A 19,294-nucleotide genomic window follows, 5' to 3' on the forward strand; every position below is an offset into this window, starting at 1 on the left:
CACTCTGGACCTACCTAGAGGTCTGGACCAATAGTTTGCCCGGTGTTCTCCCAAGTTGGTGGAGATAAGCAACCCAAAGTGCCGGGAGACAGCCCAGCTAGGTGTCGCAGGCGTCCACAAATAAGACATCGGAGGGCATAACCGTGGTGCCCTGCTGATCAGAGGTAGCTAGCGAGGGGGGAGGGGCGTGACTGCAGTCAGCTTTGGCACTGGACGAATCTGAACCCAAGGTAGAAACACTGGGCTCCGAAAGCCAGCGAAAGAAAGCTATTAAACAGACATTCATCCCAAGTCCATCTCCAGGCAGTCTGGGCTGTGTCAGGGCATGGCCAAATCTCCAGCTGTGGGGAGGCCCAGCACAGCCCTTGTTCCACGCACCCTCCACCCCCAGCGCCACCACCCCCACATTCTTTCTTTGTTGTGAAAGCAGCAAGGGGTGTGGGAGGCGGGTCAGGAGAAGTCAAGCTCTCAAGGATGGGCCCCAGCTGCTGACAGGCCTCCAGGATATGCAAGAGGAGATGGGTAGTGCCTTGTCCCCCTTCTGGCTCTGGAGGGCCCCCCAGGCCTGCTTAGACCTCCCTTCCCCCAAGCAGCTGGGAGGAGGGAAGGAAGCCACAGAGGGCCTCACAGGCAGGAGAAGTGGCGCCAGGACGCCAGGGTCCTGCCACATGGCCACCACATGTCCCTGACAACCCAGTCCACAGCACCTTCTTCTTGTAGGCCTCCTTCCCCATCCCCCAGATGCCTTCCTCCAGGCCCTGCTAAAGAGGGCACACACACACCGGGAGGAAAACGGGAAAAAGCCAAGGATCCAACAGTCCCGCTGCCCCATCTACCACCGCCCTCACCCTCCGCCAAGAGCCTAACACACCCCATACTTCAATCAAGACTCAAGCCGCAAAAGGTTACCTGATTCTTTTATTAAAGAAACATCGTGAAATACATGGACCTGAAGTGAGGCAGAGGGCAGGGATGTAAGAGGCTAGCCCCAAACCCTCTGACAGAAAAACCAGCAGCAGGCACATCCCGGAGATGCAACCTGCTTTTCAGAAGCCCACCTTGGGGGTCTCAGTGAGCTACTCTAGAGGACTCCAAAGTAGAGAGGATATCCTGAGGGCCCTTCCAAAGGGGGCGGGCGTTCGTGAGGAAGGAGCCTAGACCCTAGAGGCTGCACTCTTCCCTTTAAACTGTCCTTCTTCACCTTCCCATTTGGGGTGGGAAGGACAGGAGCAACGAGGAATGCTGGGAGGCTGTGGGGACCCAGCAGAGGGGGGTGTGGGGGCTGGTGTCTGAATGTCAGCTGCTTGAAGAGAGGTCCATCGTGCTGGCACTGAGGCCCCGGGAAACCTGAAACAGATCCCACCAGCCAGCCCATGAGCACTGGGGGCTCCCGGAGTCTGCCTGTCCCACAGTCTCTCTGGACCTGGGATGGAACCTCCCACCTCCACCCAAACTCTAGGACTCAGCTTAGACACAGTCTGCTGGAGCATACCAGGCGGAAACCCAGGATTACTGGCTTGTAGGGGTTATGAGCCGACACAAGAGGGCACCGTACTGAACTAGCACTGCTGTTTTCTCAAAGACACTCAATACCTTTTGTGTTGTTCCTTTTTCATTCCTTACTAAGACCTCAAGGGACATGCAGCTCTAAACCATTCTGGGATTATTCCTAATCCCAAAGTACCAGTTTGGAGGGCATCAGTGGCTGGTACTCTCCTGATGAACTTGCTACTTACTGTCTGGCCTGAGACTCACTCACTTGCTCAATCTCTCTCTCTCTCTCTCTCTCTCTCTCTCTCTCTCTCTCTGGTTTTTCTTTGATTTTTTTTGAGACAGGGTTTCTCTGTGTAGCCCTGGCCAACCTGGAACTCACTCTGTAGACCAGACTGGCCTTGAACTCAGAGATCCGCCTGCCTCTGCCTCCCAAGTGCTGGGATTAAAGGCATGGCCATCAGTGCCCAGCATCTGAAACTGTCCCTTGATGCCTAGCACCTCCAATACCAAGCCATCAGCTGGACTCCCGAAGGGCTCCAGGCTCCCAGGCCACCTTCATCATGGGGGCACTTCCACCCTCCCTGCTGCCCCTGGAGCTGCCTTCTGGGAGTCCTTCCTTTCTCACCTGGAGTGGAGCTGCACTGGGTTGATTCAGGTAGTTCAGCGAGGCTGCCCGCTTCATGTTGCTGCTACAAGGGAGAGAGAGAGCACTGAGGCCAGCCCATTGTCCCTCGTGTGTGACACTTCCGGGCCATTTCTCCAGCGCCAAGAGAAGCTGCAGGCAAGGGCTTGCTGGCCTGCCTTGTCATACCTCAGCCGTGTCATGTACCTGGAAGGCCGAGGCTCAGTCCCTTGCAGCTTCCTCACCAGGAGTTCACTGCTTCTACGAAGCACATCCCGGATCTTGCCCAGAGAACCACTCCTCTGCAGGGCACCACTGCCGTCCTATCAGAAAGAGATGGGCAGTGGGGGCAAAAGGGTTCCGTGTGGCCTGGCTTCCAAGTCTACCCCTGCCATTTACTCTGCACACGCCCCCTGTCCCTGAAGCCCAGCCGCTGAGAACAAGAGCCCCGTCCATCCGTCCAAAGCAGACTCCAGCGACAGACCTAACCGGTGGGGACAGCAGGACCAATACCCTGTACAAACTTGGAGAAAGAGCCTCAGAGCTTCTCGGTGCCCATAAGAAGGGACAGGGCAGGGCAGCGGCACTGAGCAGACTTACCCCTGACCACTCCACAGCCACTGACGCGTCTTCACCTCCCTCGAATTTCACACTGTCCCCAGGGCCCTCCTGAGTGGTCCTTCTCCCGTCACCATCCCCGAGCAGCTCCGCCACCTTGGTCTGACTGATGGGGTCAGTGCCCTGGGAGGAAGAGGAGGAGATGCTAGGAAGATGGCCGAGCCGGAAAAGCACCAGCTGCTCTTCCAGATTTGGTTCCCAGCACCACACGGCAGCTCACCATGCCAGTAACTGCAGAGCCAGGGATCCAGGGCCCTCTTCTGGCCTCTCTGAGCACTGTGTGCAGACGCACATGCAGGCAAAATACCCCCACACATAAAATAATAAAATCTTTAAAAGACAAAAAAGTAGACGGAAGGCGCTAAGACTTCATAGTCCTTAAATCTCGGGATGGGGCTTTTGGTCTTTTTCTATCAGCGACTGTAAGGACGGCATTTCCCTGTCCTTACGATGCCCCTTACACAAATACTGGGCAGTATTTGCTCTGTGTGGTGGTAGTGCGTCCTTACACAGACTTATGTGTAGCTATGTCCCAGAGTGAATGGGCCACTTACTAAGTCAGCTGAGATCCGTAACTGGAAGAATTCTGACTTGGGTCTCTCCTCAACCTCACCTGCTTCATCCACACCACCCCGTCAAGGGGAAGAGCTGCATTTCTACAGCTCTGCCCAGTGGAGTGGATCCGTGTTGTGTTGTGTTCTTCTCTGTCGTTTGGTTTGTGCGTATTTGTACACGCTGTTGTAGGGAGCACTGACTGCCCTCCCTGTTGTCCCTCACACCATTCTCTCTGAGACAGGCTCTCACTGTACTTGGAGCTTGCCAACTGACTAGACTGGCTGGCCAGCAAACCCCAGGGAGCCTCTTGTCTCTGCCTCCCCAGCTTGGGTCCTCCTGGTCGTCTCCCCAGCTCCCCCCACACCTGACTTCACTATTGTTCTGTGTGATGGGAAAGAGACACACACACTGCTACAGCATGAGGTCAGAGGGCACTCTGGAGGGACTTCTCTCCTTCCACTTGTACATGGGTCCCAGAGTTTGAACTCAGCTCACAGGACTGTGCGGCAAGCACCTTTACCCACTGGGCCAACTTACCAGCCCTGGGGTTGTTGTTTGTTTTTTTCAAGACAGGGTTTTTCTGTGTAGCTTCCAGCCTGTCCTGGAACTCACTTGGTAGCCCAGGCTGGCCTCGAACTCACAGAGATCCACCTGGCTCTGCCTCCCGAGTGCTGGGACTAAAGGCATGCTGTAGCCCAGGCTAGCCTCAAACTCACAGTAATAATTCCACCTCAGCCTCCTGAATACTGGAATTACAAGCGCAAGCCACCACACCAGCTGTGAAAGGAGTCTTGACTCTGTACCATGACACAAAGGGCAAGGATGGAGTAAGAACGTTCTTAAAACCCACCTCAGCTACAGGACTGCCCCACCCTCTCAGCACATGCACAAAAAGCCCCAGCAGCCCCTTGTCCCCAGGCCCGCCCTTCTTGGCCTTCCATTCGGGACTTTTATTTTGGTTTGAGACAGGGTCTCTCTCTGTCTCTCTCTTTTTTTTTTAAGATTTTATTTTTTATATTTTTATTTTTTTTTTTACTTTCCGGAGCTGAGGACCGAACCCAGGGCCTTGAGCTTGCTAGGCAAGCGCTCTACCACTGAGCTAAATCCCCAACCCCTTAAAGATTTATTTATCGGCTGGGTGTGGTGGTACATACCTTTAACCCCAGCACCTGGAAAACAGAGGCAGGCAAACAGATCTTTGAGTTCAAGGCCAACCTGGTCTACAGAGTGAGTTCCAGGATAGCCAGGGCTACACAGAAAAACCCTGTCGGGGCGGGGGGATTTATTCATCTTATTTTATGTGTATATGTGTCTGCTTGAGTGATGTATGTACATCACATGCATGCTGGTACCCATAGAGGCCATAAGATGGCATTGGATCCTCTGGAACTTGAGTTACAAGCAGTTGTGAGCTGCTTGATGTGGGTGCTGGGGACTGAACCTGGGTCCTGTGTAACATCAGCAAGTGCTCACAATTGCTGTTATCCATCCCTGACACAGGATCTTCCTAAGTGACCATGGCCAGCCCGGAACTCCCTCCTGCTTCAACCTCCCAGGTGCCGAGATTACAGAGAGGCACCACTGCCCTGTGCTGTGGGGCTTCTGACCTGCTTCCGGGAACGCAGGGCACATTCCTCCAAGGTCTCAGCGGCCTCCAGCTTTCCCTGGCGCCTGTACAGAGCCCCTAGGTTTCTCAGGGTAGTGTTCACTGTGGGGCTGCAGAGAGATGAGAGAAGGCAGGGAGAAGGATTCAGAAATGGAGAACACAGCCCCACAGCAGAGCGCTTGCTGAGCGTACACAGGCCCTGCATAAACCCTAAGCATCACAAAGACAAGGGAACAGAAAGGGACAGGGAGGGGCTGAGGAAGGCTGAGGGACAGAGGAGCATCCCAGACCGCTGCCCCTCCTGCTGACCCCGGGCGGGCGGCTCACCTGCTCACTTTGCAGGCCTTGTACCACCCTCCATACTCTGCGTAGGGTGTGCCGCTCTCCCGGTGCCGGCTCTGGGGACGAAAGCACAAAGATGGTGCCGGGAAGAGGTGGGCGGCACAGGGCTAAGGTGCACACTGGGGTGGGAAAGGCACTGTACACTGAGGGCTGGGGCGAGAAGTCAGGAGCTAAACTAACACAAGGATCAAGCCAGAGATGCTGGTAGCCTCCAGCTCCCAGGCTGGGTCCCTACTCACCCTGCTCATTTCTTCCCGCTCCTCAGCATGCATCCAGATAGGCTTGTGGTCATCTGAGGATGATACATTGAGTGAGGGGGTAAGAAAACAGATCTGGACACTATGTGGGGAGCCAGAGCCCACAGGCCAATGGGGCTAGGCTGACAAGGCCTGGCTGTCCCAACCCACCCATGTGTGGTCCACGATCTAGCCCCCTTCCCAGACCTTACCACTCACCATCCACAGATCCAAACTCCTGCACATGGGCACGGGTCAGGATCTCTTTGTACAGAGTCTCAGCCTCCGAGTACTTGCCCTGCTTTAGGTAACAGGAAGCCTAGAGACAGAGAACAGAAACACAGGAGCAAGAGGCAGATGGAAGCAGGTCTCAGCCAGACTTCTTGGTGTCTGTCCCCGAGACCCTCTTCATTCATCCTGTTACAGCTGAGGGTTAGTTACCCCCACGCAACCCCCAGTAGGATCGGGAACCTCTGGCAGTACAGTGAAGCAGGCCATTTATCCTCAAAGCAGCCCTAGAGAGGCACAAAGTTGGCAAAGGAATGTGCCCCATTCTTAAGCTTTCTGAGTCCAGGATCCACGTGGGCGGCTTTTCCCTGCCCCCTCCCACCCCCCTGGCTCTTCCTTCCTTACCAGGTTGTTCTTGGTCCGAGCTACGTTAGGGTTGTCTGGCCCTAGCTGGCTCTCATAGATGGCTAGCGCCCGCTGGTAATAGCGTTCCACCGCCTCGTACTTGCCCTGGTTTTGACACAGGAGGGCCAAGTTGTTCAGCTGCTTTGCCACATCCGGGTGGTCGGTGCCCAGGACCTGAGAAAGGGCAAAAGAACCAATGACTACGATCGCATGTGTGCGTGCATGAGGAGCAGAAGGAAGAAGATAGTCAGGGAGGATGGGGTGAAGGGCTGGGGAGGATGAGGAAGAGGGCGGGCACCTTTTCTCGGATCTCCAGTGCCCGCTGGCACAATGGCTCTGCCTCCTTGTATTTTCCCCTTTTACCATACAGCACAGCCAGATTGTTGAGCGTGGCGGCCACCTGCAAAGGAAAGCCAACCGCCATCACACACCCGTGCTGCAAGTGAATGCCCAGTTCTCCATGCAGCAGAGTCCAAGGCAACAGGAGACACAGACTCCACGCAGGAAAATGCTTGCTGCCAAGCCTGCAGACCTAAACTCACGGGGGACGGAGGGACCAACTCCAGTGAGCTGGCTGACCTCTGACCGCTGGATCGACACCTCTCTCTCCCCTTTAAAAAGGACACAGTCTACCACAGAGCCAGAGGCTGCGAAGGGGAAACTACAAACAGATGCCTGAAGCTCTATGAGGGTGAGGGTATCGCCCTCTAGAGGGATTTCTAAACATGTCTAGAGGTGGTTTCTGGCTGCAGTACAGTGCTATTCACAAAGGGAGGCAGGAAAGCTGTGGAAAGAGTGTGGAAAGAGTGTGTGTGTGTGTGTGTGTGTGTGTGTGTGTGTGTACACACACTGTATGGCTCTGGCAACTTAGGAATGCCCTGCTAGGCCAGTGAGCGTGGGGCAGGAGGTCAAGATCGCAGGGCTGCTGAGATGAGGCATCCCTGCCTAGCTAATGTGCATCACAGGGACTGCTCTCACAAGGCCACCTCATTTCCAAAGACATTATTGCTCATTTTCTCAACTATGACAACCCATCAAACGCTTAGCATTCTGTCCTTACTCAAGGTTATTTCTAGAACTTTTTCCTTTTAAAAAGCTCTTAATGAGGGGCCAGAGAGATGGCTTAGAGGTTAAGAGCACTGGCAGCTCTTCCAGAGGTCCTGAGTTCAATTCCCAGCAACCACATGGCGGCTCACAGCCATCTGTAATGAGATCTAGTGCCCTCTTCTGGCCTGCAGGAATACATGCAGGCATAATAAGTAAATCTTAAAAATAAAATTTTAAAAAGCTCTTTCTGAATGTGTGTCTATATGTGGGAATGTACATGGGGAAGCAGGTACTGGTGGAGACCAGAGGTGCCAAATGCCGATTGCTGTAAGCCACCTGACGTGGGTGCTGGGAACTGAATTCCGGTCCTCTGCAAGAGCAGTATGTTCTCTTAACTGCTGAGCCATCTCTCCAGACCCCAGTTCTTTCTTTGGTTTTTTGAGACAGGGTTTCTCTGTGTAACCTTGGTTGTCCTGGATCTCGCTCTGTAGACCAGGCTGGCCTCAAACTCACAGACATCCGCCTGCCCCTGCCTCCCGAGTGCTGGGATTAAAGGTGTGCACCACCATGCCTGGCTGGCTTTCACTTTCATCTTAGCACTTCTATAATAAACCCAACATCAGATTATTTTGTTATTTCTTCTAGCATAGTTGTACTCAGCTATTTATTCTACATTGTATTGTATGTATTATGTAATTAAAAATTATGCTCTGTCTCTTCTATAGTCATTGGAGTTACTTTTTAGTCCTGTTACCTTTTGGGGGGAAATCATATGTACAGGTAGGATATTTTAATTGTAAATTAAATTTCAAGAAAAACCATTTGTCATAAAAAGAGAGTCAAAGGTCTAGGGGTATTGACTCATGGAGTCAAAGTTCAGTGGTAGGCTGCTTCTCTAACCTCAGCAAGGCCCTGGATTCGAGCCCTAGTTCCTATAGAAACATGAGGGAAAGGGGCCAAGAGAAGGAATAAGAAGGATAAATGTGGTCAGAGTATGTTATATACGTGCATGAAATGTATTAACTAGGGCCTAGAGCGATGACTCGGAGGTTAAGTGTGATGGCTGCTCTTCCAGAGGACCCACATTCGATTCCGAGCACCCACATGTAGGATCTGACGCTTCTTCCGGCCTCACGGGCACTGCACACACATGGTGCACAAATATACACGCAAACTACCCATACACATAAATTAAAATAGAAGAAAAGGGGTTTTTTGAAAGAAACTGTCATAATTAAACCTGTTATTTTGTACAATTCCTAAACACTAATATAAAACGCAAGTAACAAAAAAGGAGTCACTGGGTCTCAGAGAACTGAGAAGCACTGAGTTCGCTGGACAAAGCCTGAAGGTTCTCAAGCCTCCTCTATAAGCAGCTGTAGTGAGTGGACTGAGTTGCAAAACACAGAGGGCTAAGAGACCAAGACAAGAGAGTGGCCAGAAATACTGACGGCTGGGTGGTCCCGGCCCAGGGTGCTCTCCCGGATGCTGAGGGCATCATTCAGCAGGTGGGCGGCCTCCTTGTACTTATTCTGGTCCCTGGAAAACAGCAAAAATGATGAGTGTTAGCACACACTCTGTCCCCAGTCCATCTCCTCCCCTCCCTTCCTTTAAAAGGATTTGGGTACACTTAGAGATTAGGGACTCCCCTGAAGTCAGGAAGCCTGTTGGTGCAGGAATGAAGCTTCATGACACACACCAGGCTGCAGATCACTGCCATCCCCAGAGAAAGCCACAAGCTGAATTACACACACACACACACACACACACACACACACACACACACACACACTGTCTCCAGAGAGGCCAGAGAAACAAAGAGCTGGAGGGATGAGTATTCTCTGAGGTCAAGGGTTTGGGATTGGAGAAAGCGAGGGTTCTAGTATGGGGGACACACCCTTGCGGGAGCGTCCAGCAGAGAGGAGAGGAGGCAGGATGGGAGCTGTCATAGAAATGAAGGAGAGTAGTGCTCACCGATACACCAAAGCCAGGATGTTGAGCATGGTAGCCACATCAGGGTGACCTCGGCCAGATGTGCGCTCCAGGTCCTCTAGCGCCTGCTTGCAGAGTGGCACAGCCACCTCATAGCGACCCTGAGCGGCATACTGGATGACCAGGTTGTGCAAGGTCCGCAACCTTGCTGGGATCTCATATCCGCCCTGCTGGGCTGCTGTAGCACCCTGGCCACGGGACACTAACTCATCACAGAAAAAAACAGGGCATTTCCTCAGAGGACTCCTCCTTTTCCTTTACTGCCCCCCCAACACGCCCACCCATTGTCTCTATGCTGGCTCCCACCGGGCTCTCGAAGGAGACTGGAACCACTGTCCTTTTACCCACACCCTTGCACTTGTGCCCATCACAATCCTATTTATCCTCAGGGAGTCACTCACTAACATTTACTCAAAACGCATGCGCTAGAGGTGCCCAGCAAAGCCAAGTCACGAAAGGCTTGGGGACCCCTGCAGCTCCAGCCCAGGGCTATTCTCCACTAGACTGAGAACTGACTAGTGGACCCAGCATCTCTTGGGGACCCATGCAGCTCCAGCCCAGGGCTATTCTCCACTAGACTGAGAACTGACTAGTGGACCCAGCATCTCTTGGGGACCCCTACAGCTCCAGCCCAGGGCTATTCTCCACTAGACTGAGAACTGACTAGTGGACCCAGCATCTCTTGGGGACTCCTGCAGTTCCAGCCCAGGGCTATTCTCCACTAGACTGAGAACTGACTAGCGCACGACACTTATTAAATACTGATGGGCACGGGAGAGGGGAGGAGCTCTAGACCTAGCCTGGGACCCACCCAGTCCCCAAAGGAAGTGGAGAACTTGTCTGTGGATGTAGAGACCCTATCAGAGGGGGTCACAGCTGGAAGCAGCTTCCGGCTGCCCCTCATCACCCTCCAGCCCCAAAGGTAGACAGACTCACAGCCATTGCTGGAATCTTCCTCCTCCTCGTTGGGGAAGAGGTCATCCAGAGAATCCTTGGTGGCATCTCCTTCCTTCTCCTCCTGGAAGAGAAGGGACAGCATGCCAGACCCCAATGGTTCCTCTAAGCCACAAAGTCATCAAGCAAATGGGCAAAAAAAAGACTGTCCCAGCCTCTTAGGTGGAGAACCCAGGGATGTCTTAGACAAAAGCTCATGACTCTGCTTCTCACCCACCAAGTTCTCTTCCTAGCACCCTATTCTCATCCTCCCTCTCTCTAACACTCACTTCTGGTGATTATAGCCTTGTGCCGATCCCTGTGCGTTTACACTGATTATACGTCTCTCCTGAGGGGAGAGAGTATGTCTGCTCTTACTGACACGTACCCAAAGTGTCTAGCTCAGCCTTGGGCTCACCATCTCCCTTTGCTTAGTGTGGACTTAGGGCCTGGCCCTTACTATCTGACACACTTCCATAATGGAAATGTGCTTTTCTCCATCAGGGATGGCAACCTTACATGGAGACTTCAAACTCTAACAGGCTCGCCAGTGTGTCCCAGGCAAATTATCTCTTCACCGTCCCTGTGAATTCCCCTCCAGTGCAGAAACCTCCTCTTTCCCCACAAAATCCAGCACAACTCTTAACCATTTACATGAACCTGCCACCCTAACCGCTACCCAAGCCTGAACCCCACCTCCTGTCTGAACCCTTCTGACCATGCCAGCCCGCAGGGACCCATCTCTGTGGAAGTCCCTTTGTGGGACTGGCCACATCCAGACTGCGCACTTGCTGCTTGTCCAGTCACATCGTGTCCTTAAGCACGAGCCCAGCTCTCCACAGACGTTATAAGCCTGAGAAGACAGGTGCCTTTTCATAGATCTCCTCCTCTGCACTCATAAGGCCCAGGGTACATAAACACCTGCTCAGTGGGGGCTGAACCACGCATGGTTTGAGAGAAAATTGTAAGGGAATTTCCTGCATAAAGTGGGCTATGCTTTCCCTAACCGTAGCCCCTAGGATTCTGGGTCTGAGTTGTCTTGACTGTTTATCTTGCTCCACATACTGTTAACCGGGAGAACAAGAACTTCCGCCCCACTCTCTAGGGGAGTACACATTTAATTAAAGTTGACAGCTATCAAGGCTGAAAATGAAAGTCTTCCACGTGGGAACACGCTAGGCACTGAAGTTTCCTGTGGGATGATGGGGACGTTGCCCTGCCTGTGGTCCGGGCAAACCCTGGTTGCGCAGCTCACCATGCTGTGCCCATCCTCATCATACTGGCGCAGCTGCCTCAAGAACTCCAGGTGTTTTTTTTCCTCCTCGAGCTGAGCCACGGCCTGCTCACTGCGCTGCAGCCGCTGCTGAGTGCCTGCCAGCTCATCCCGGAGCCACTGGTTCTCCTGGCACAGGCGGCGGACTTGGGCCCGCAGCTTCTGCTTCTCCGACTCCACTGTGCTCAGGTGGCTGGCCAGAGCCAGCATCACCTAGGTGGGGACATCACGTGAGCTACAGTCTTCTGGACAGGAGCATCCAGGGGACTTCTGAGAGACGGCCAGTCTGGGAGAGGCATCCAGGAAGCAACAAGCAGGAGTGAGTGGCAACAGCTCTACCATCAAAAGACACTTGGAGGGGCTGGAGCAGTGGTCCTCAACCTGCGACACTGCGACCCTTTAATACAGGTCCTCATGTTGTGGGGACCCCCAAGATAAAATTATTTTGTTGCTACTTCGTAACTGAATTCTGCTACTGTTAGGAATTGTAATGTATATATCTGATGTGCAGTACATCTACTGTTAGGAATTGTAATGTATATATCCCATGTGCAGTACATCTGATGTGTACAGGAGTTTCACAATCCCAGTGAAAAGGTTGTCTGACCCCAAAACGGATCACGATCCACAGGTTGAGAACCACTGGGCTGGAGAGCTGGCTCAGTGATTAAGAGCACTGGCTGCTCTTCCAGAGGACCTGAGTTCAATTCCCAGCACCCACATGGCAGCTCACAACCATCTGTAACTCCAGCCCCAGGGGATCCAATAGCCTCTTCTGGCCTCTGTGGGTACCAGGCACACACGTAGTACACAGACAGACATGTAGACAAAACAGCTACATACATAAATTAATGGATTAAGTTTGAAAAAGATACTCGGAACCCCGTTTTCACCACCTCCACCGTTTGCATTCATCAGATGCAAACCACGGTTCCCACCCAGATCACCACAGCCTCTCCCTGGTCTTTCTCATCTGCTCTCAGTCCAGAAGGCAGAGGATCTCAGACTGAGTCCACCACTCCTTAGAACATCTCAATAGCTCCCATCTCTCTCAACAGAAAAGCAAAGACCCTAGGACAGCCTACCAGCTCCGCATGATCCAGCCCCATCTCCAACAGCATCCCTCCCCCTCCTCCTCCTCCTCCTCCTCCTCCTCCTCCTCCTCCTCCTCCTCAATTTTCTACTCTGTCTCCCCTCACTCAACATTCACTTTGCAGAAAGTCACACCAGCCCGCCCCTTGCTAACCACTAAACTTGCCAGCCACGCTCAAAGCACTTACCCTCTCTGCTTGGGACCCTGCTTCTTCCAGGGCTTGCTCCCTCACCCTCAGATCTTGGCTCAAATGCCACCCTTCCAGTGAGGTCTTTTGTGACCACTCTACATGAAGCTGCATCGTCTCTTTCTCCGTCTCTCTTTCATTTCATCTTGCTGTCTTAGCAGTTCTCACGGTAAATCATTGACTTATTTACCTGTGCCCTACCTCTCCCAGCTATAATATCAGCTCCAAGACGGCAAAGAATTGTACTGTTGTGTTCTGTGATGTGTCACCAGCATTCCAAAGAGGTGGCACACAGTAGGCACTTGATAAATATTTAATGAATGAACAAATCCAAGTTTCGAGGACGAAGTGACCCCCCCTTGCCTCGGGTGACTGACCCTCTCTGGGCTCTGGACCACTGGGCATCACCCTGACTCTTACCTGGGCCTCACTCAGTCCCAGTTCAATGTTCTCCATAGACCGCCGCAGCTGCCGGGCCTTCTCATGCACCAGCCCTTCCTCATGGCCTCCCTGCTGCAGACACTCAATGGTGTGCGACAAGCTCTGTAGCACAGCCTGATGCTCACTGTGTAGGGCCTCCAGCCCTTGGCTCACCAACCGGGTGCTGCCCAGGATCTCCTCCTGGCTGAGCCGGTGTCCTACAGGCTCATCCCGCTGCCCCAACACCAGGCCTGACATCCTGGCTGGGAAGGCTTGCCGGGCCTAGGGAGAAACCACCGAGCTCAGCTGGTAAAGACAAGAGACGTGCTGTTGGAGAGTGTCGGGGATCCAAGTGAAGGGAAGAGTTTGGGAGACCCTGTCCGTGGCTGGGCTGACGAAGAGAATGAGTAAGGGTTCTATGGCACTAACCATGAAACTAAGGTGAGAGATTAACTTGAATAAAGAGCTGTAGAATGAGCAGGTGTGCTTCGAGTTCCAGGAATTTAGGATTTAGCGATTGGAGAGAGCATGGGTTAGGACAGAGAAGCCGGGGATCCGAGGTATTCCAAGAATCATAGAGGGCATTGGGAAAACTGCAAAAGGAGCAGGGTTAAAGGGAACAGAATCTGCAGAAAACAGTGTTCCAATAAAGGGGCAGGACCCAAGGTTAGGGAAGGGGGTCGGGGGCCGACACGGGCCGACACAGAAGCCCTCATTACAGGGCTCCGGAAGGTTGAAGGTTCAGGCTGTGGCAGCAAAGGACCCAAACCCACCATCTCCCAACCTGGTTAGCTGGTGGCCTCCCTTGCCACCCCCCCAGGCTTCGGACTGTCTTCCTACTTCCACAAAACTCATCTTTGAAGTCTCCTTACCTGTGTAGAGAGCAGAGCCCTTGGCTTCAGGCGGCTCCCAGGCCTGAGCCCGGAAGAACTCTGAACTGCGGCTAAGGATTTAGAAAGATCTGCACTGCCCAAAGTCCAGAAGTCCGGCAGCCCCACCCTCCTCTCCCTCCACTTCACAGCCACCCAGGACAAACACCCTCCCTCCTTCTGCCTACAGGTTCTTCAGGGACTAGGACTAATGTCCTTCCTTCCGTAACTCAGTCTCCTCATTCCAGGTCTGAGGAGTGACTTTCTCCCAATAAGGAGAGACTGATTTAATCTGGGACCTGCGGCCAGGGGTGTGCCTGTGAAAGGCTGAGCAGGGAGACCCGGTTAGGATTCCCACCTGGAATACTGCAATAGCCTCCTTTCACAGCTTTGTCTGTCATGACCACCTAACCGGTACCTTAGGGTGCCTCTCAAGCGCCTGATGGCTCAGGAAAGCATAGCAGCTCTGATGAGCTGTGGGGTCACAGGGAAAGGCGCTGGGCGCGGGCTACCCTGGCCTGGGGCTGCAATTCAGGGGTGTCTACGGTTGCTAACTGCGCTGAGGCCCCAGGGTGAGCACAGAGACAGGCAGGGGCTGCGGGGAGGAAGGTGTGAGTGAGCGCAGAGTAGTCGCTGACCAAGACCCGACAGGGGACAAGCTCGAGGTCACAGAGTCAGGCGGTCCGGCAGGGGGCGGGGCAGGCTGTCCTACTGTCTGTCTGTCTGGATGCCGAGGGGCGGGGAAGAATCGTGGGGGGCGGAGTTTTTGAGTCAGTCTGGACTTTTGTGAGGTTGGTCGGAAGTGGTTTATTCACTTGTCCCGGAGTGTGGGGATAAGAGTTGGTGCCATCTTAACCCTCAGCCCCAGGGGTGCTCCCAAGGACTCACCTGCAGTCTGTCGGTCCGGCTGCCGCCTTGACGGGTACTGCCCCTTTAAATTCATCATGGCTGCCGCTCAAGGCAATTGTTTTGACGGCTCTGAGGGGCGGGGCCTGTCCTCCAGTCACGCGACCACAGAGGCCGCCGATAATTGGCTGAGAACTCGTTCTTCCAGGGCGGAGAGGAAGTATGTAGCCTGCGACGCTCCGCTTAGGGGCCCGCCTTACGTCGTCTGAAAGCGACAGTGCCGGGAATGAAACGTCATCCAAGAGCGCCGAGCTCTAAAAAAAGGTAAAAGCGTGCAGAGTCCCGGGGAGTCGGACCACCCATGGCCCTGTGCGCGCTCACTAGCGCTCTGCGCTCTCTGAGCCTGACATCCCCGGCCATTCCCGCCCGGCTTCCGACTCTGCTCCCTGCTGCCCAGGTAATCCGCTTACCTAGGAACTGGACTGTTTCCTCCTGGGCTGTCAGAGATCCGGCTAGTCACGATGACGTGACCTTGGGTAAACTCGCCTTCATCCTCTGCTCTTTATAAGTATTGCTCTCTCAAAGGGCTGGATTAGTCAGACCAGATACTGGCTTGTAAGTGCTTTAGCAGATCTCTGCTAAACAGGTAGCAGTCTTAACACTTATGTGCCTACTGTAAACCAGGCAAAATAGACGACTGCAATGAACGAACTCCTTTCAACCAAGTTATTATGCACATTTTGCAGATGAGAAAACTGGTCAGCAGTCTAAGGTCATACGCCTTTTAGTACTAGACTGGGTTCAGAGCTTGCTTTTGTTTTTGTTATGGTGCTGGGAATTAAACCTAGGACCTTGCACATGTTACTCACTCCTTCGACCACTGAACTACACTCTCCACCCCAAAGCCAGTGCTCTCGACCATTTTAATGTAAGGACGGCTTGTTGCTGAGATTAGAGAATGCCAGAATTTAGACTTGTAGTGGGCAGTGGTGAATCACAGAAAAGAAAAATTACCAATCTTGTTTCTCTGAAGTTCTCAGGCTGAGTATGGCAGAATTTAGCAAATGGGTATTTGATATTCCAAACTACTCTGAAGCACTGGGACTACAGCAGGGGGAAAGCAAAGTAATGGTTTCCATTCACATGTGGAAATTCCGGGAAACATGCAGAGGTCAAAAGGCACTGGTACTGATTGACGGTGCTATATGGGTGTGTGGAATTTACCAGCTCTGGAGAAGGGAATTCTTTAGGGAAGAAAAGGTTTCCTGACAAGAGCTTGAAACAGACTGGAAGATGATGAAAGGGAGAACATCACATTGGAGAAATATTTCAGAGGTGAGAGGACCAGATGATTGTCAACACATACACACACCTGGATAGACACATTACACTGATATTTGTGAAAGCTGAAGGTTGGCGGTTTGGGGACAGTGGTCTGAGGTGCTTCTGGGAGGAAGTGGCCTACAATCTAAACTTGGTCTATTCGCTCTCTCCCTTGATTCTCTGAAGAGAATATTTCTTATCCCTAGATACTTAGCAATGTTGTTCAGCTGCCCTCTGCCTTGGTGCTGCCTTCTCGCCGTCCAGTGCATATGTCTGTGGACCTTCATGCCAAGTTTGTGTCCTGGAAGAGTCGTACCAAGTACACAGTTAAACCAGTGAAAATGAGGAAGTCTGGGGGCCGAGACCATACAGGTGGGAGAAAGGACCCGCAGCATCAGGGAGGAAAATGCATTAGGATCTTGGATGTCTATAGTAGTACACTACAGCTTGTAAGATGTCAAGACATACAATTAGAAAGTATTCATTGAGGTGCTTCTTATTATGTGGATCATTATTGAAGCTGAAGAATAGACCTCACAGAAACAGTTAACTCGGGCTGGAGGGATGGCTCAGCAGTTAAGAGCTGTTCTTCCAGAGGTTCTGAGTTCAATTCCCAGCAAACACATGGTGGCTCACATCATCTGTATGAGATCTGGTGCCCTCTTCTGGCCTGCAGGCATAAATGCAGGCAGAGCACTGTACACATAATAGATAAATAAATAAATCTTTAAAAAAAAAAAAAAAGGAACCGTTAACTCACTCTACGCAGGAAGTGCCATGGTGTTTTTAACCTTCCCAAAACTCATAACAGTTGAAATTATGTGAGTCTAATTTATATCCTCTCAGAAAACTTACTGAATTCAGTAATTTGAAAAGACTTTATCTGTTTCATGCAATTTTAGTAATTCTGTTTTTATTTTATTGAGTCATGTGGTACCCCATCCCTTTTGCAAGGATGTCATGGCCCCCAAACACCCACACGATGCGGATCAAACCTGAGGCCTCGGTGCTTACAAACCAAGCTGTCTGCCCTGAGCTACAACCCCAGCCTTGTCGCTTTTCTGTTTGTGATATAACATTAAGGAGTCCTCCTGTCTAGTCTAGGCAAGGCCTGTTAATGCTGAAAGCTATTCTAACCTGAGTCATATCCCTGAACTGTCTTGACTCTAGGCCGCATCCGAGTACATGGTATTGGTGGGGGCCACAAGCAAAAGTATAGAATGATTGACTTTCTACGGTTCCGGCCTCAGAAGGAAACCAAGCCAGAACCCTTTGAGGAGAAGGTTGTTACAGTCCGCTATGATCCATGTAGGCAAGTTTGGGACGTGAGGTGGTGATGGTGTGGTCTGAATTGTTGTTTTGTAGCTTCTCAGAGAACGTGGACCTTCTTGATGGTCCGCTTATTTGTCCATCATTCTGAACAGGTCTGCAGACATAGCTCTGGTCGCTGGGGGAAGCCGGAAGCGCTGGATCGTTGCCACAGAAAACATGAAGGCAGGGGATACAATCCTGAACTCTAACCATATAGGCAGGATGGCAGGTGAGACACTGCTGCCAGATGCACGGGATGGGGTTGCAAAGGGTCTGGCGCTGATGAAACTGTCTTACAGTGGCGGCTAAGGAAGGGGATGCACACCCTCTTGGGGCACTGCCTGTGGGGACCCTCATCAACAACGTGGAAAGTGAGCCTGGCCGAGGAGCCCAGTATATCCGAGCTGCAGGTATGGGAGAAGAATCCACCCACATCTCACGGTTTGGCAAACGCAGGGTACCTGATGTCACTATCCTCTGAACACTGGGGACCACATCTGTTCCATGGACAGGAAAAAACAAGGCACAAGAGGATGAGCGTGTGCTGTTTCAACCTGACTCATAGTGTGTAGTCTTCCATGTTTCATGTGTCCCTGAAGGGCACAGGGAAGCACGTGGCCTAGATCCCCATGGAAACCACCCTCTCATTTGTGGAGGGTGGCAAACCTGCTTCTCCCTTCCCTAGGGACATGTGGCGTGCTGCTCCGGAAGGTGAATGGAACAGCCATTATCCAGCTGCCCTCTAAGAGGCAAATGCAGGTATCTGTGGGCACAAGTGGGAGGGGCCAGCAAAGAAGGAATTCCTGGAATGTACCTCACCAGCTCCCAAGTGTTTATGATGCCAGGAACTGCCTCCAGCTTGTCTGTTCTCTTTGCCACCTGACGAAGCATGCCTTGTCAGGTTGGCACCTTCTTGGAGTAAATCGAAATGCCTTTTCTCAGCGGGGCATGGTGGTACATGCCTGTAATCCCAGCATTCCAGACTCAGGCAAAAGAATCAAGCGTCCTGGGCTACCTGAGACCTTTTCAGGAAACCAGGAAAAGATGGATGTGGGCTGAACAGTCAGGCTGGAACTGGCTTATAATCTCATCACTCAAGAGGCAAAGGTCGGAGGATTTTGTTGAGTTCTAGGCCAGCCTGGTCTACATACCAAGACCCTGACTCCAAAAGAAAACCACAAAAAACGAACAAAAAAGGATAGAGCCTTTTAACTACTCAGCTCATCCTATTGGACCCACACTCATATACAGTAGAATTTTTCTTTTCTGTCCTCTCCCTGTACTCACTGAGGGTAGGAAGCCGCGCAGAGTTGTGCACTCAGCACTGCCATGCCTGCCTCTTGTCCCCACGGTACATTCTGCTTCTCTTGTCAGGTGCTGGAGACGTGCACTGCAACTGTAGGCAGAGTTTCCAACGTGAATCACAACCAGCGGGTCATCGGCAAGGCAGGACGGAACCGCTGGCTGGGCAAGAGGCCAAACAGTGGGCTGTGGCAGCGCAAGGGAGGCTGGGCGGGCCGGAAGATTCGGCCACTGCCCCCCATGAAGAGCTACGTGAAGCTGCCCTCTGTTGCTGCCCAAAGCTGATACCCCTGGACTCTAATAAAATGCCCCATGTTTTCATCTGTTATTACCTTTCCACTTTTGGAGGTCGGGGTACAGACTGAATGAGGTGTAAACAAGGGTAGAGGGAAGAGAAAGGAAAAGACAGGATGGGGAAGGGGTAGAAATGACCTCCAAGGTCTTTTCCAGTTCTGGCTTGGGGGAATGGGAAGGCACTTCCGGCAGCAGGAAGGAGGACGAAAAGGAAGAGGAAAGGGCGGTGCGGTGCTGGAGGGCCGTGTCGTCGAGGTGGCATCCGCGGCTCCGCCCGCCGCCGGCCCCCTGCTTTCCT

The 19,294-nt window shown here is 52.5% G+C and overlaps 2 protein-coding genes across 3 annotated transcripts; one reads left to right on the plus strand and one right to left on the minus strand.

Moving 5' to 3' along the window:
* Positions 1-900: 900 nt before the first annotated feature.
* On the minus strand, positions 901-13,329 carry Klc4 (kinesin light chain 4). The gene is made up of 15 exons (XM_059243966.1): positions 13,052-13,329; positions 11,334-11,564; positions 10,082-10,163; positions 9,128-9,347; positions 8,605-8,692; positions 6,405-6,506; positions 6,107-6,280; positions 5,693-5,792; positions 5,477-5,529; positions 5,223-5,293; positions 4,897-5,005; positions 2,717-2,857; positions 2,324-2,439; positions 2,120-2,183; positions 901-1,347 (listed from the first exon to the last, which is right to left on the minus strand). The coding sequence occupies exons 1-15, from the start codon at positions 13,307-13,309 to the stop codon at positions 1,297-1,299; spliced, it is 1,860 nt and encodes a 619-aa protein (XP_059099949.1). The 5' UTR covers positions 13,310-13,329; the 3' UTR covers positions 901-1,296.
* A 1,723-nt stretch (positions 13,330-15,052) lies between these two features.
* On the plus strand, positions 15,053-19,023 carry Mrpl2 (mitochondrial ribosomal protein L2). Of its 2 annotated transcripts, none has more exons than XM_059243963.1 (7): positions 15,053-15,223; positions 16,296-16,461; positions 17,260-17,401; positions 17,514-17,629; positions 17,700-17,810; positions 18,086-18,159; positions 18,775-19,023. In XM_059243963.1, the coding sequence occupies exons 1-7, from the start codon at positions 15,128-15,130 to the stop codon at positions 18,985-18,987; spliced, it is 918 nt and encodes a 305-aa protein (XP_059099946.1). In that variant the 5' UTR covers positions 15,053-15,127; the 3' UTR covers positions 18,988-19,023. The 2 variants fall into 2 exon arrangements, with proteins under 2 accessions (XP_059099946.1, XP_059099947.1); XM_059243964.1 differs by having other exon boundaries at positions 15,111-15,223; positions 16,276-16,461.
* The last annotated feature ends 271 nt before the right edge of the window (positions 19,024-19,294 follow it).

Source organism: Peromyscus eremicus, chromosome 16_21 (assembly GCF_949786415.1).
Source record: "Peromyscus eremicus chromosome 16_21, PerEre_H2_v1, whole genome shotgun sequence".
NCBI lineage: Eukaryota > Metazoa > Chordata > Mammalia > Rodentia > Cricetidae > Peromyscus > Peromyscus eremicus.

Coding starts and splice junctions, on each gene's coding strand:
- Klc4 (XM_059243966.1), bottom strand. CDS start 13,309: ATGTCAGGCCTGGTGTTGGGGCAGCGGGATGAGCCTGTAGGACACCGG. Junction 10,164..11,333: donor ATGAGGATGGGCACAGCATG/GTGAGCTGCGCA, acceptor CTTCTCTTCCAG/GAGGAGAAGGAAGGAGATGC. Junction 2,858..4,896: donor CCCTGCGTTCCCGGAAGCAG/GTCAGAAGCCCC, acceptor TCTTCCTCCCAG/GGCACTGACCCCATCAGTCA.
- Mrpl2 (XM_059243963.1), top strand. CDS start 15,128: ATGGCCCTGTGCGCGCTCACTAGCGCTCTGCGCTCTCTGAGCCTGACA. Junction 15,224..16,295: donor CTCTGCTCCCTGCTGCCCAG/GTAATCCGCTTA, acceptor TCTTATCCCTAG/ATACTTAGCAATGTTGTTCA. Junction 16,462..17,259: donor TGGGGGCCGAGACCATACAG/GTGGGAGAAAGG, acceptor TCTTGACTCTAG/GCCGCATCCGAGTACATGGT.